At 50.0% G+C, this 12,138-nt stretch overlaps 1 protein-coding gene across 1 annotated transcript in view; it reads left to right on the top strand.

Moving 5' to 3' along the window:
- Positions 1-12,138, top strand: part of ITPR1 (inositol 1,4,5-trisphosphate receptor type 1) — a 160,408-nt gene that overhangs the window by 117,117 nt on the left and 31,153 nt on the right. The window contains exons 44-51 of the mRNA XM_058813043.1: positions 1,349-1,529; positions 2,098-2,351; positions 6,154-6,354; positions 7,454-7,564; positions 8,832-8,927; positions 9,359-9,481; positions 10,444-10,548; positions 11,457-11,649. Of these exons, the coding sequence (XP_058669026.1) occupies positions 1,349-1,529; positions 2,098-2,351; positions 6,154-6,354; positions 7,454-7,564; positions 8,832-8,927; positions 9,359-9,481; positions 10,444-10,548; positions 11,457-11,649 (1,264 nt within the window). The remainder of the gene's footprint in view (positions 1-1,348; positions 1,530-2,097; positions 2,352-6,153; positions 6,355-7,453; positions 7,565-8,831; positions 8,928-9,358; positions 9,482-10,443; positions 10,549-11,456; positions 11,650-12,138) is intronic.

Here is a 12,138-nt window from a genome sequence, read left to right on the forward strand (position 1 = left end):
CCTGGGCCCATCACAGGCCCAGCAGTGTTTGGGCTGAGGGCACAGAGTCCTGCAGGGCTCTCTGGTGGGTGTCAGGAGGGGGTACTGCTGTGACTGGGTTTGGGATGTCTCTCCTGGGTTATTCTCCTTGCGCTCCTCTCTGTTCATCACCAGAAATAAACACAATCTTCAGAGTTTACCTGAGGTGCTAAGGGCAGGTGGGAGGTATTGCAGTGGTGGGAGGGGTATCTCCTGAATATTGACCACGTTCTTTAAATAGCCACGCTGCTGCTCAGGCTGTAATCAAAGGCACAGCTCTGGGAGTGTTCAAAGTCACTCCGTGTGTTCTCCGTGCAGCTGCTGCAGTGATCAAAGGCAGCAGCAGCCACGGCCCCGTGTGCTCCACAGCAGAGCGGGCAGGATATATTGCTGTTCCCATTTTAATTTGTTTTTTCAATAAATCAGCCTTCATTCCTATTCATCATGTAAAGCTGTTGGATGGCGAGCCGCTGCAGAATGCTAACTAATTTCATAATGCTCTGCATAAGGTGACCCACTTACAAGTTCATCCTTCAGTCGTGTTTAAGCTCTGGTCCTGATTTATGTAACAGCATATTGGTTTCATCAAGAGTTGTCTGATCACTCACTGTGTTGGCTCCTTCTTGACCTGTGCATGATTTGTATTCTTCTCGATTTTAGGGAGAACTTTCTGTCTCTGTGCACATATGTGCAGAAGAAGAGTAATAAACCTTCTTAAAAGTAGTCAGTGCTTTGAGTTTTTCTGTCACTTAAAGATATATTGGAGTGGGAACTACAAGGAGTTTTAAGGAGCCTGCTGCAGGCAGGGCAGGGGAAGCTCAGCACGAGATGTCCCTCACAGCATTGTCCTGTTTGTACATTTTTGGTCTGTGACTAACATTGGCTTTTGCCTGTTGTGAGTCACAGTCCCTTGGATTTGAGGGTGGGAGGGCAAGACAGTTCTTCTATATTTTGCCCATACCCTTTTGTTTCTCCACTGATAATCAAATTATAGGGAATTCCCTTCTCCTTACCTTAATTCCTGGTACTTACCTTATCTCCCTTGTTGAGAGTGAGGTGTGCTGCCCAGTTGTATCAGGCTGGTGTTATTTATTGTCCTCACTTCTGTTTAAACCTGCATTTGAAGTTGTTAATGAGGGACTTACTTAAGAAAGCTGAGACACTGGAGCTGCCTCACAATAAACTCCAAGTTTCCATTGCTGTGAGTTGCAGCTTCCTGACAGCTAATGGAGCTCCCAGTCCTGCAGGATAGCACACAGTGCAGAAAGGTGGAATTGTCTGGATTCAGACTGTGTGTGGAGCTACATATACTGTTCCTTTTCTCTTGTAGCATTCCTTCTTCTGCCGACTGACAGAAGATAAGAAATCTGAGAAGTTCTTCAAGGTCTTTTATGACCGCATGAAAGTGGCACAGCAAGAAATCAAGGCAACTGTCACAGTCAACACCAGTGACTTAGGAAACAAAAAGAAAGATGAAGACTCGGACAGAGATGTCCCCAACAGGAAAAGAGGTAATCCCCAGTCATTCCCCTTCTGAACTGACAGCGAGTGTGTTTTGAAGTCATTTCAGTTGACGCAATAATGCTCTGATCTCTGATCCCACAGAACAAAGTTCAGAGATCAGTGGTGCCTTGGCTCAGGATTTCAAGAGCTTCATCCCCTCTTCATCCATTTGTGAGGTTGTGCTATTGAATGAGGAAAGCTGAGCTGAGACTCTGCTGCCTTGTCTTGTGACAAGTTACCCGAATGTGATCTGTAGGAACAACCCCGGGCTGTGGGTTGTGGTCAGTGCCTTCTCTAACAATAAGTGAAGAAATCCTAATTTTGTTCTGAAGCAGGTCCTTTTACCATAACTCCTGCTCGTGCTAGATGTGTGTGCCCTAACCAATTAATCCCCAGATGTGTAACCCTGCTGTGGTTGGTGTACGAGGTGCAGAGTGTGGCACGAGCCCCTCACCTACACTAAACGTACTCACCAGGAGCTGCTGCTCATCAGCTGGGCCTGCGGGTGAAGCTGCCAGGGGACAGGTTTCCACACAGCTTCCCTGAGGAGGATGTGTGCTGGCTGGTGTGTTGCAGTGAGGGAGCCCATGACCCAGATCACCGAGGAGGTGCGGGACCAGCTGCTGGAGGCGTCGGCGGCCACGCGCAAGGCGTACAACACCTACCGGAGAGAGGCCGACCCCGAGGAGCACTACTCGGCCGGGGAGGGGGCCCAGGCTGCAGCAGACAAGAGCAAAGATGAGCTGGAGATGAGCGCTGTCATCTCCATCATGCAGCCCATCCTGCGCTTCCTGCAGCTGCTCTGTGAGAACCACAACCGGGACCTGCAGGTACCGCCCGGCTCTGGGCACCTGTGCTCAGGGTGCACTTGCTGCTGCCACAGCATTATCCCTAACCCCAGGCCTTTTTAAATGGATTATGTGACCAATTATTCTCTTTGGTCTTGATACTAATCCAAAGAAACGTACTTGTAACTTGCTGGGCTGATACGAGCAAATCCAGTTATCCAGCGGTCTTTGAAAGGTACATACATTAAAGGGTTTTAAAAAGTATATGTTGAAATCAGGCAGGTGTTGTACTGTGAAGTTACTGATTTGCTTTTGAGAGGGGAGAGAAAGAAAAATCATGTAGGAAAATGAAGAGGACATTGGGACTTTGGTTCCAGCAGCCTTCAAGATTAACTGTCCGGTAAGCAGGTTCTCCTGGATTTTCTTGGATCTGTTCTTGTGCCTTGCTAGAGTTGAACACATGGCGAAGATGTCAGGAAAGCCTCAGCTGGAAGTGAATCTGCTGAGGGACATGAAGGGCAATGAGTAGGATTTCTGGGTTGTATCCACACAGGAGGAGATAGGTAGAGATGGGTTTGCTGTGGGATGGGGACAGACCCTGGTGACAGGGGACATGGAGAAGGTCAGGGAGCTCAGTGCCATCTTCAGTTTGCCCCTTACTGGTAGGACTGGCCTTCACCAACCCTACGTCCCTGAGACCCTGGTGAGGCCTGGAGCAAGGGAGTCTTACCCTTGGTGGAAAATTGGGATGGGAAACATCTAAACAAGCTGGATGTGCACCTGAACAAGCTGGATGCCCCTGGCTCCGTGTGGAATTCTGGCTCCAGTCCTGGGTTCTGAGTCCAGCAGGGAGTCTCAGAGGTGACCACGGGACTGGAGCATCTGATGGGCAAGGAGAGGCAGGGGGAGCTGGGAGAGGTCAGGCTGCAGAGGAGCTCAGGATCCTCTCCCCATGTGTGCAAACATCTGATGGGGGATGTGGAGAGGACGGGCCAGGCTCTGCTCCAGCTGCCTCGTGACAGGGGTTGGAGCTGGCAGTGTCCAAAGGTCCTGGCAGCCTCGGTGTCCTGTGCTGCCCTGAGACGTTTTTGTAGAATTCGGGGAGCCCAGAGCAGGTTCCCCCTCACAAAGGGGCTCTAATTCAGATGATTTTTGTTCGGTGCTGCCGGGCTGGGATGGAGGAGCCGGTGAGGCTCTGTACAATGTGCTAAATGCCCTGAGAAAGAGCAATAATTGCCTTGATTGCCCATTGTTCCGTGGCCGGCAGGAGCGTGGGACCCTGTGAGCGCTTTGCAGCGCTGCCAAGTCGCTTCCTCTGAGCGGGACTGCCCCGGCAGGGCAGCAGTGGGATCCCAGCTGCACGGAACCCTTCTGGGAGCATCTCTGAGCGCCCAGGTTACCTCCATCCGTCAGCCTTTTCTGGTTCTGAAGGAGAGGAGCCCTTTGTGCGTTTTGTCAGAGGATGCTCGTGCCGCTCTGTGGCGCGGTTCCAAACCACACGCGCAGGATCCGCTGCTGCCTTTGGCCAGCACCCGCAGCTATAGGAGCGCTCTTGGATCCCAGCCAGGGCAGAAACTTGGCCTGAGCAATCCCATTTCCCAAACAGCAGGTAGCTGTAGTCAGCTCTGAGAGAAAAAGGGATTTCTTTTTGTAGCAGCAACAAAGAAAAAAAGGTAGAGCGGCTTTTCCAGTGTAATCCTCTTTCTGCCTGCCTGCCTCGAGGTTTGTCCTTCTCCCTCGGCCCCAAAGGGAAGGCACAAGTGTCTGATCCTCCGGAATCTTGGTGTCTGCAGCTGGTGCGTGTAACTGAGCTCCCTGCAGTCGTGCCAGAGGACTCGCTGCCTAAAGGTCCCAGGGAAGGGCTCTCCAGGAATTGCACATTACATTTGAATGAGAGAGTTGGGATCAGCTGCCTGGTGCAGGTGTGTGCTGGGCACCCCCAGCCTTTCCAGGCCGATGGGCAAACGCAAGGCAGTGCCAGTCCTGCTGGAGGAGCTGCTGTGCTGAGGAGGAGGAGGAGGATGAGGTCTCTGGGTGCTTGGGCAGCTGCAGTGCTGTGCCCTCTGCATCAGGCAGCCCTTCCCCTTCCCTTCCCAGTGTAGACCCAGTTTGCTCCATGTGGATGCTGTTCCACGGGGCTGGAGGAGCTGCAGTGCCCTCCCCAATGAACGCAAGGGCTGGGGTGAGCAGTGGGTGCTTCCCAGGTGTTCTGGCTGGATCCTCTGGATCCAGGAGGAGCTGGAGGAGCTGCAGTGCCCTCCCCAATGAATGCAAGCGCTGGGGTGAGCAGTGGGTGCTTCCCAGGTGTTCTGGCTGGCTCTGCCGTGGCTGCTGCTCCTGGGGCAGGGACTGCACACCCCGGGTCATTCCCACAGGGAGCGGTGGGCTGGCACACTCAGCACTGCAGAGCTGTGTTCCCACCCTGAGGTGCTCTGGGGGACTGAAAATGAGGAGTTCACTCTGTCCTGGCTGAGACAGCAGCAGGCACTCCCTGGGGCTGTTTCTCACAGTGCACCAGGAGTTTATTTTCTACAATTTTTTCCTTCCCCTTGTTTCAGCCTAGCAACATCTCGTGCCTCATTCCTCTTCTCTCCTTGCTGACTGTGGGTCAAGCAGCTCAGGTACAGGCTTAGCTGCAATCAGAATAAATGCCGTGCTGCAGCCAGGGAGCTGATTTTTACCTCCTCACTTTGGGTGTTATCTTTTCATTTTCCCTTTTTTCCTGGAGGGAAGGCACGAGCTCCAATTTCTGTAGGATCAACCTTTTTTACATTCTGACAAGTTAATCAGAAGTCAGGATACTAAATGAGCAATCAGCTGAAATGTGCTGAATCACTGTCACCTTTAGTCTGCATTCATAGACAGCGTTTTCCTTTTTTAGCTTCGCCTTCCATTGAATCTGCAATTTCTCTCTCTGTTTGCCTTAAAAGACTCATTAGTCTGACTCAGGCAGAGACAGCCAGGGACAGTGCTGCTCTCTGGGCTGGCAGGAAAGACCCTGCTGCTTCCATACTCCATGGCTCCTGTTCCTCTGAGGGCTTTTTCACCCTGGAGTTGTTGTTACCTGCTAGAATTAAGCTAAATAAGAGTTTTCCTGCTGAAACTTGAGGGAAAAGCAAGTGGTAGTGGCTGCTAATCTTTGCAGCACTGCTGGGAATGCAGTGGCAAACAGCATCTGAATCACTGGGAGATTGGTTTTCATTAGTTGTCCTTCAGTTTGGGGTGGGTTTGGTGCTTTTCTTCATTTGGAATACAGGAGAAATAACAGCAGAAAGCTGTTAAATCCACAGTGGCAAATCTGGCTTTTCATTAGAGGAGCTGCTCCCAGTCAGCAGCTTCAAGCAGGAATCACAATAATTACATGGAAAGAAATGCAGTGGAGAGAATTCCATCTTAAGGCACCTTCCTTCAAGGTGTGCACTCGGGTCCCTCTGTGCAGGTGGAGCTGCTGTGAGGCCCCAGCCAGGGACTCCAGAGAGCTCTGGGGGAAGGAGGGAGCCTGCAGTGATGCTCAGGGAAGTGCAGCAGGTGGGGTGAGGCTTCCAGGCTGCAGAGAGCTTCCCAGAGTGCCTGTTCTGTGCTGGGTGTGTCAGGCTCTAATGCATCTCTCTGTTTAGGGGATGCACTCTGTTCTCTGCTGCACAGCATGAGCCCAGCAAGCTGCTCAGGAGAGCAGCACGTTGCAAATAAGCCCTGGAAAGAGGCTAAAACTGCTTGTACAATGAGCCAGAGCAACCCACCATGCAGTGGAACTGGGGATGGATGAACCTAATAAATACTATCAGCTAAACAGCACTTTGCATGGTTTTTCCCCTCCCTCATGGCTTTGACTCTCTCCCCACAGAATTTCCTACGCTGCCAGAACAACAAGACCAACTACAACCTGGTGTGTGAGACACTGCAGTTCCTGGACTGCATCTGTGGGAGCACAACTGGGGGGCTTGGGCTGCTGGGTCTGTATATCAATGAGAAAAACGTGGCACTGATCAACCAGACGCTGGAAAGTCTGACTGAGTACTGCCAGGGGCCCTGCCACGAGAACCAGGTAATGAACCCAGAGCTGGGAAATGCATCCCCCTTCTCCCTGGGGCCCAGCTCTGCTGGCCTGCTGCTGTCTCACAACACTGACCACTTTATTTCCCCCCCCCAGGCTGGAGGATTTTTTTTGTTTATAAACTCTTCATAATCAACTTGTCTTTCTCAGGGCCCCCTCTGAGGCGTTGAAGCACTCAGAGCAGTAGAATTATTTCTGCTTTGCTAAGATCTGTTTCATTAGACTGGACAGGGAGAGTGGGCAATTGCTGTACTTCATATAATCCCAGAATGGGTTGGATTGGGAGGACCTTAAATCCCCCCCAGTGCCACCCCAGCCATGGCAGGGACCCCTCCCACTGTCCCAGGTGCTCCAGCCCCAGTGTCCAGCCTGGCCTTGGGCACTGCCAGGGATCCAGGGGCACCACAGCTGCTCTGGGCACCTGTGGCAGTTTCTGATTATTCTCTCCATTTCCTTATTAATTGAACCATAATATTGTCCTGAAAGACTGGGCTGTGGCTTTTCTGCCTTTGTCTCTCCTCATGTGTGAGGCTGTGCATGCCAGGGAGAATGGTCAGTGTCCCTCTGCTCTCCACCCGGTGGAATAAAACCCTTCAGGTGTTCTGAGGACAGAACAGGAATGTCTCTCTGGATTTTGAAGCCAGCAAGCTGCTGTTTATACATTTTAGGTACAGACCATTCTGAGAGCAGGGCTGAAGGGTAGGCAGGAGGTTATGGAAATTCCCTTTCTTTGTGTAGACAGCTCTGAAGTAGGTGTTGATTGGCACGTTTATAATAAAGAAAACTCTCCCTAATCTCAGTCAAGCACTGTTCCTCCAGCCTGCAGCTTTGGCATGGAAATGCTTCATTTATCGGCCGTGGTCCTCCTGCTTCCTGAGCCCGGGGGCTCCAGCAGGACCGTGGCTGAGGAGAGGAAAAGCTTGGAACAAAATGCCCTCAATCTTTTGTTGTTGCCCTGCCGGAGCTCTGTGTGCAGCTTTCCAGCCCACGAGGTGATGGCAGAGGGGACTGTGCTGCTCTGAGGGTCACCAGCCCGGGTGTGTGTGTAGTGCAGGCAATTAGTGAAGGCTGATGACTTTTCTTTGGACAGAACTGCATTGCTACCCACGAGTCCAACGGCATTGACATCATCACAGCATTAATTCTCAATGACATCAACCCTCTGGGAAAGAAGAGGATGGACCTCGTGTTGGAGCTGAAGGCAAGTGAATGCTCTGTGTGAGGCACATTAACAGTGGGATAAAATGTGATTTCACTGTTAAAATGATGTGGGTGTTTGTTATATACCAATATTCACAAGTGCACAAAAATGATACACATCAGTGAGCTGCAGGCAGTGCCCAAAGATTGTTTGTCACAGGTATTTCATCTTTTAAATGATGACGTGGAGCCACCAGTTCTCAGATGGGGGATGCAGGCAGTCGGAATATGCTGAGGAATCCTAAAATCACTTCCTGTAAAAAATCTAAAGCTGATGAAAACTCTTCTGTTGCTGCTGAGCTTTTATGTGGACAGTGGAAGTGAAATTTCTCACGTTGCAACCACTTTCCCAACACTTTATTGGTGTTGTTTAATAGGTTGACATTAAATCAACTATTCTTTATGGCTGTCCATATTAATGCTGAAATAATTAGCCCTGCTGCTGGTTTCAAAACACAAAAACACAGGGGCAGGTTCCCCTCTAGCAACAGCAGTCCCAGAGCACTCTTGCTTCAGCCTGTGCTTGAGAAATATTTCCTTTCTGACTTATTGCCCTGCCTGACACTGCAGTGTCTCCTTGTTTTCCGTTGCCGACTCACACCATTATTATGGGTAATGTGGGTTTTTTATTATTGTAAATAAAAAATGCTTTTAGACTCGATTAGCGTTATACTTCAAAATTAAATACTTTTATTGGGTTTTATTGTCAGGCATGATGGATTTTAATCTTAATTGTTCATATTAAAGTAGTCTGGTGCCTTGTGGTAGTTTCCCATTTCCTCCCTGTGTTCCTTGGCGTGAGCAGACTGCAGAGTGATTTCAGTTAAAAGCAGCAAAGCACATCTGTGTCTTCAGCCCTGGCTGTCCCTTGATTTAATCAGCAGCATCTTCAGCCCAGCTGAGCTGCACCATTTGGGAGCTCAGAGCTTGTGGTGATGCTGCAGCATCCTTAAATCAAAACAAAACAACACGAGCATGAAAACAGCAGCATTTTTAGAAATTTAAACCTTGGCCGGGGTTAATTTGATGTCTTTCAGTGAGTAGGATTGGGGGAATAAGCTGCTAAAATTACCTGTTAAGTTGTGTAGGTCAATAATGAGAGGAGAGGGATGGTGAGGCGAGGCTGTGAGAGCCCTGGCACACTGTGCCTGCAGTGGCTGCTCCTGTGGGACCCTGCAGCCCTCTGGCATCGCAGTGGTGCCACTCAGGCTGGGTACCCTCATGTTGTGGCTCCTGGCAGTGATTGCATTGCTTTTCCCTGCCCTCAGAACAACGCTTCCAAGCTGCTCCTGGCCATCATGGAGAGCAGGCACGACAGTGAGAATGCAGAGAGGATCCTCTACAACATGAGGCCCAAGGAGCTGGTGAGTCCCGGGACCCCTCCCCAGCTCCTGGCTCTTCATTTGCACGGGAGACAGAGAAGTGACAGTCCCTTGTGGCCCCAGAGCTGTCCAGTGAGCCTGGCAGGGTTCTGGGGCTGGTGAAACACAAGCAGGAGATCCAAAGCACAGCCCAAGCACCATTGACTCATCCCAGTGCTCAGGGCTGTGTTGGGGCTCAGAACATGATGCAGGTGCAGAGAGGATGGCCTGGAACGTGTCACCTTCAGGGAAATGTGAGGTTCAGTTCCTAAGCCAGTGAGCTGGGCTGAGGCTGAGTTCAGTTTATCCTGCCCTGTCCACTGAGCTCCCTTTGGGTGTCCCTGCTCTGCTCCATTCCCTTGTGTGGGAGTGCTGCCCTCAGCAGCTTCCACCCTTTGCCCGAGCCTCCTCTCCTTGCCTGTCTCCCTTTCCAGGTGGAAGTGATCAAGAAGGCCTATCTGCAGGGAGAGGTGGAGTTTGAGGATGGAGAGAACGGGGAGGATGTGGCTGCATCCCCGAGGAACGTGGGACACAACATTTACATCCTGGCCCATCAGGTAGAGTTCCGTCACAAACCCCAAACTGGGAAAAGCCACTCTGCTTTTCCCTGCAACTGTTTTCATGGCTCATCACTGAGGCAGACTCACTGCGCATTCCCCTGTTATCACAGCAAACCCTAATTTTAATTAGAAACAAAAATAGTGTAATACAAGAAAATGTTGGGAATTTTCTTTTATCGTGGGAAGCAGACAGGCTCTGGACTGAGCTCCTGAGGACACATGGCTCAATTCTTGGCAGCACTGAGCAGCAGTGTATTATTTTTCAGCTGGATCAAAGGTTACTTTATACTCCCAAAGAAATTCTACTCACAGATCAATTAAAGTGTAATCAGAAATCTCGGTCCTTGCCACATTCTGTCTCTGCTGGAGCCAAGCAGAGCCATTGTATTGATACAATGTGTTTGAAAGGCAAAAAACCAAAGGGGAGAAAACTGTATCTACTTAATGTATTGGTGCTACATGTCACTGCATTAGAGACTTCTTGTTCCTCCAGCATCTGAGCAGACAGACCCTCACTGTGCTGCAGGATGAATTTGGAGCATCCAGCAGCATTTTGGAGCAGTGCTCTGTACATCTGCTGCTTAGTTGATGCAGATTTTCTTTGTCCCTGCCTGCATCTTTGGGTGATGAGCACACCTTTGAGTTGGGGTGATGTAGAAGGACAGAGTGAATGTGAATTTCTGTGTGATCAGGAAGATTCCAGGCAAAGGGTGGGAGAGGATGGGGAAAAGAGGAGTACAACACTGGCATTAAAGAAATACATATTTGAATCATTCTGACTTGCTCCCAAAATAGAGCTGCAGGGTGTCTGGTTGGAACAGAACAAGCCTTCTGTCAACTTTGCCCTTTCCTAGCAGCTGACTGCGTACTATTTCTTTTTTTATGCCAAAAAATCAGGAATTTAATATCACAGAGAGACATCTGGTGTCTCCCACTCCCTGTGCATTCCTTTATTTTAGTTGGCTCGTCACAACAAAGAGCTGCAGAACATGCTGAAGCCGGGGGGTCAGATCGAGGGGGACGAGGCGCTGGAGTTCTACGCCAAGCACACGGCACAGATCGAGGTAGGGAACCCCAGGGCTGAGCCACAGGGAGGGCAGCCCCAGGACACTGTTCATGTGCTCTGCCTGCCTGTGTGTGTGTGGACTGTTGTCTGTGCTAGAGAGCATGCAGGGAGAGTTATTTATTTAATTCCCTGGCAGTGGCAGCTATTCCTGAGCTGTCATGTGTGGGCTCGGGGATGGAGCTGAGCACAGCTCTCTTGGCAGCAGCAAGTGTGGCTTCGCTTCTGTTACATTTTGGCCGGTGCTGTTGCTGAATCCAGAAAGTTTGTGATAGCTTTTTGCCACTCTTCCTGGATTCAAATGACAGTTTGGCCTCGTGTGCCATCTAAGAGCTCTATAAAAGTAAAATGTTCACAGATACAGAGATTTCCTGGAGGAGCTGGGGCTGCCCTATCCCTGGAAGTGTCCCAGGCCAGGTTGGACAGGGCTTGGAGCAGCCTGGGATGCTGGAAGGTGTCCTTGCCCATGGCAGGGGTGGCACTGGATGGGCTTTAACGTCCTTCCAACCCAAACCAGTCCATGGGGTTCTGTGACTTCCCAAAATTCTGTAGTAAGCAATACACATATAACTGTTATTCCTTGTACTTGCCCAAATTTGGCTCAAATTTGCCAACATTCTTGAATTGGGCCACCATATTGCTCTGAACTCCATCCCAGCTTTGATGTGGGATTCTCTGGGCTCCTTGGAAATCCCAGCTAAGACCAGTACTGCCAGGATAAGACCACAGCATAAAAATTACAGTTCTGGAGCTAAACGTAGACCTGCTCTGAAAGGTAAATTAAATGCAATCTGTGTCAAGCTGCTGTTCCTTGGCAATGTGTCCGTAGCTGGTTTGAAAGGGGGAGCAAAACAAGCAGAAAACCAAGAGATAAGAGCGTTTAGAAGGACTGACGAGGCTGCTGTGCAGATTGTCAGGTCGGACCGCACCATGGAGCAGATCGTGTTCCCCGTGCCCAGCATCTGCGAGTTCCTCACCAAGGAGTCCAAGCTGCGCATCTACTACACCACCGAGAGGGACGAGCAGGGCAGCAAGATCAACGACTTCTTCCTCAAGTCTGAGGACCTCTTCAACGAGATGAACTGGCAGAAGAAACTGCGAGGTGGGTCAGTGCTGCTCCACGTGGGGCGGAGCGCTGAGGTTTGCTTCCAGTAAAGAGAGAAGCCATAAAACATCCCCTGAAATCTTTCCGGTTTTTGGAAGATGCAGCCTCCTTCTTATCCCAATGTCCTGGCTGCATTTCCCTTCTCTCTTTCCCCATTAACTAAAAGACTTAAAAAATACAAACTCCTCAATACACCTGATACTGAAAATGTCCCTCTAATGTGTAATATAACCCTCCCTTTTAATTTTAAACTCTTAAATTCTGTGAGAATTACTCTTCCCCATTGTTTCTTTCAACTTTCAATGTCTAATTTTGTTTATCAGCAAACCAAAAGTTTGTCAAAGCAAATCTCTTTTTCCATTCATCAATCGCTAAAATACTTCCCATTACTTCTTTTGTCTCCTGGTACTAGTTTTATCTACCAGCAAATGCACAACTTGTTTGTTAAAACAAGTTCAGGATTCAGGGAGGACTCAGCTGAGGAGA

This window comes from Ammospiza caudacuta, chromosome 12 (genome assembly GCF_027887145.1).
Source record: "Ammospiza caudacuta isolate bAmmCau1 chromosome 12, bAmmCau1.pri, whole genome shotgun sequence".
Taxonomy (NCBI): domain Eukaryota; kingdom Metazoa; phylum Chordata; class Aves; order Passeriformes; family Passerellidae; genus Ammospiza; species Ammospiza caudacuta.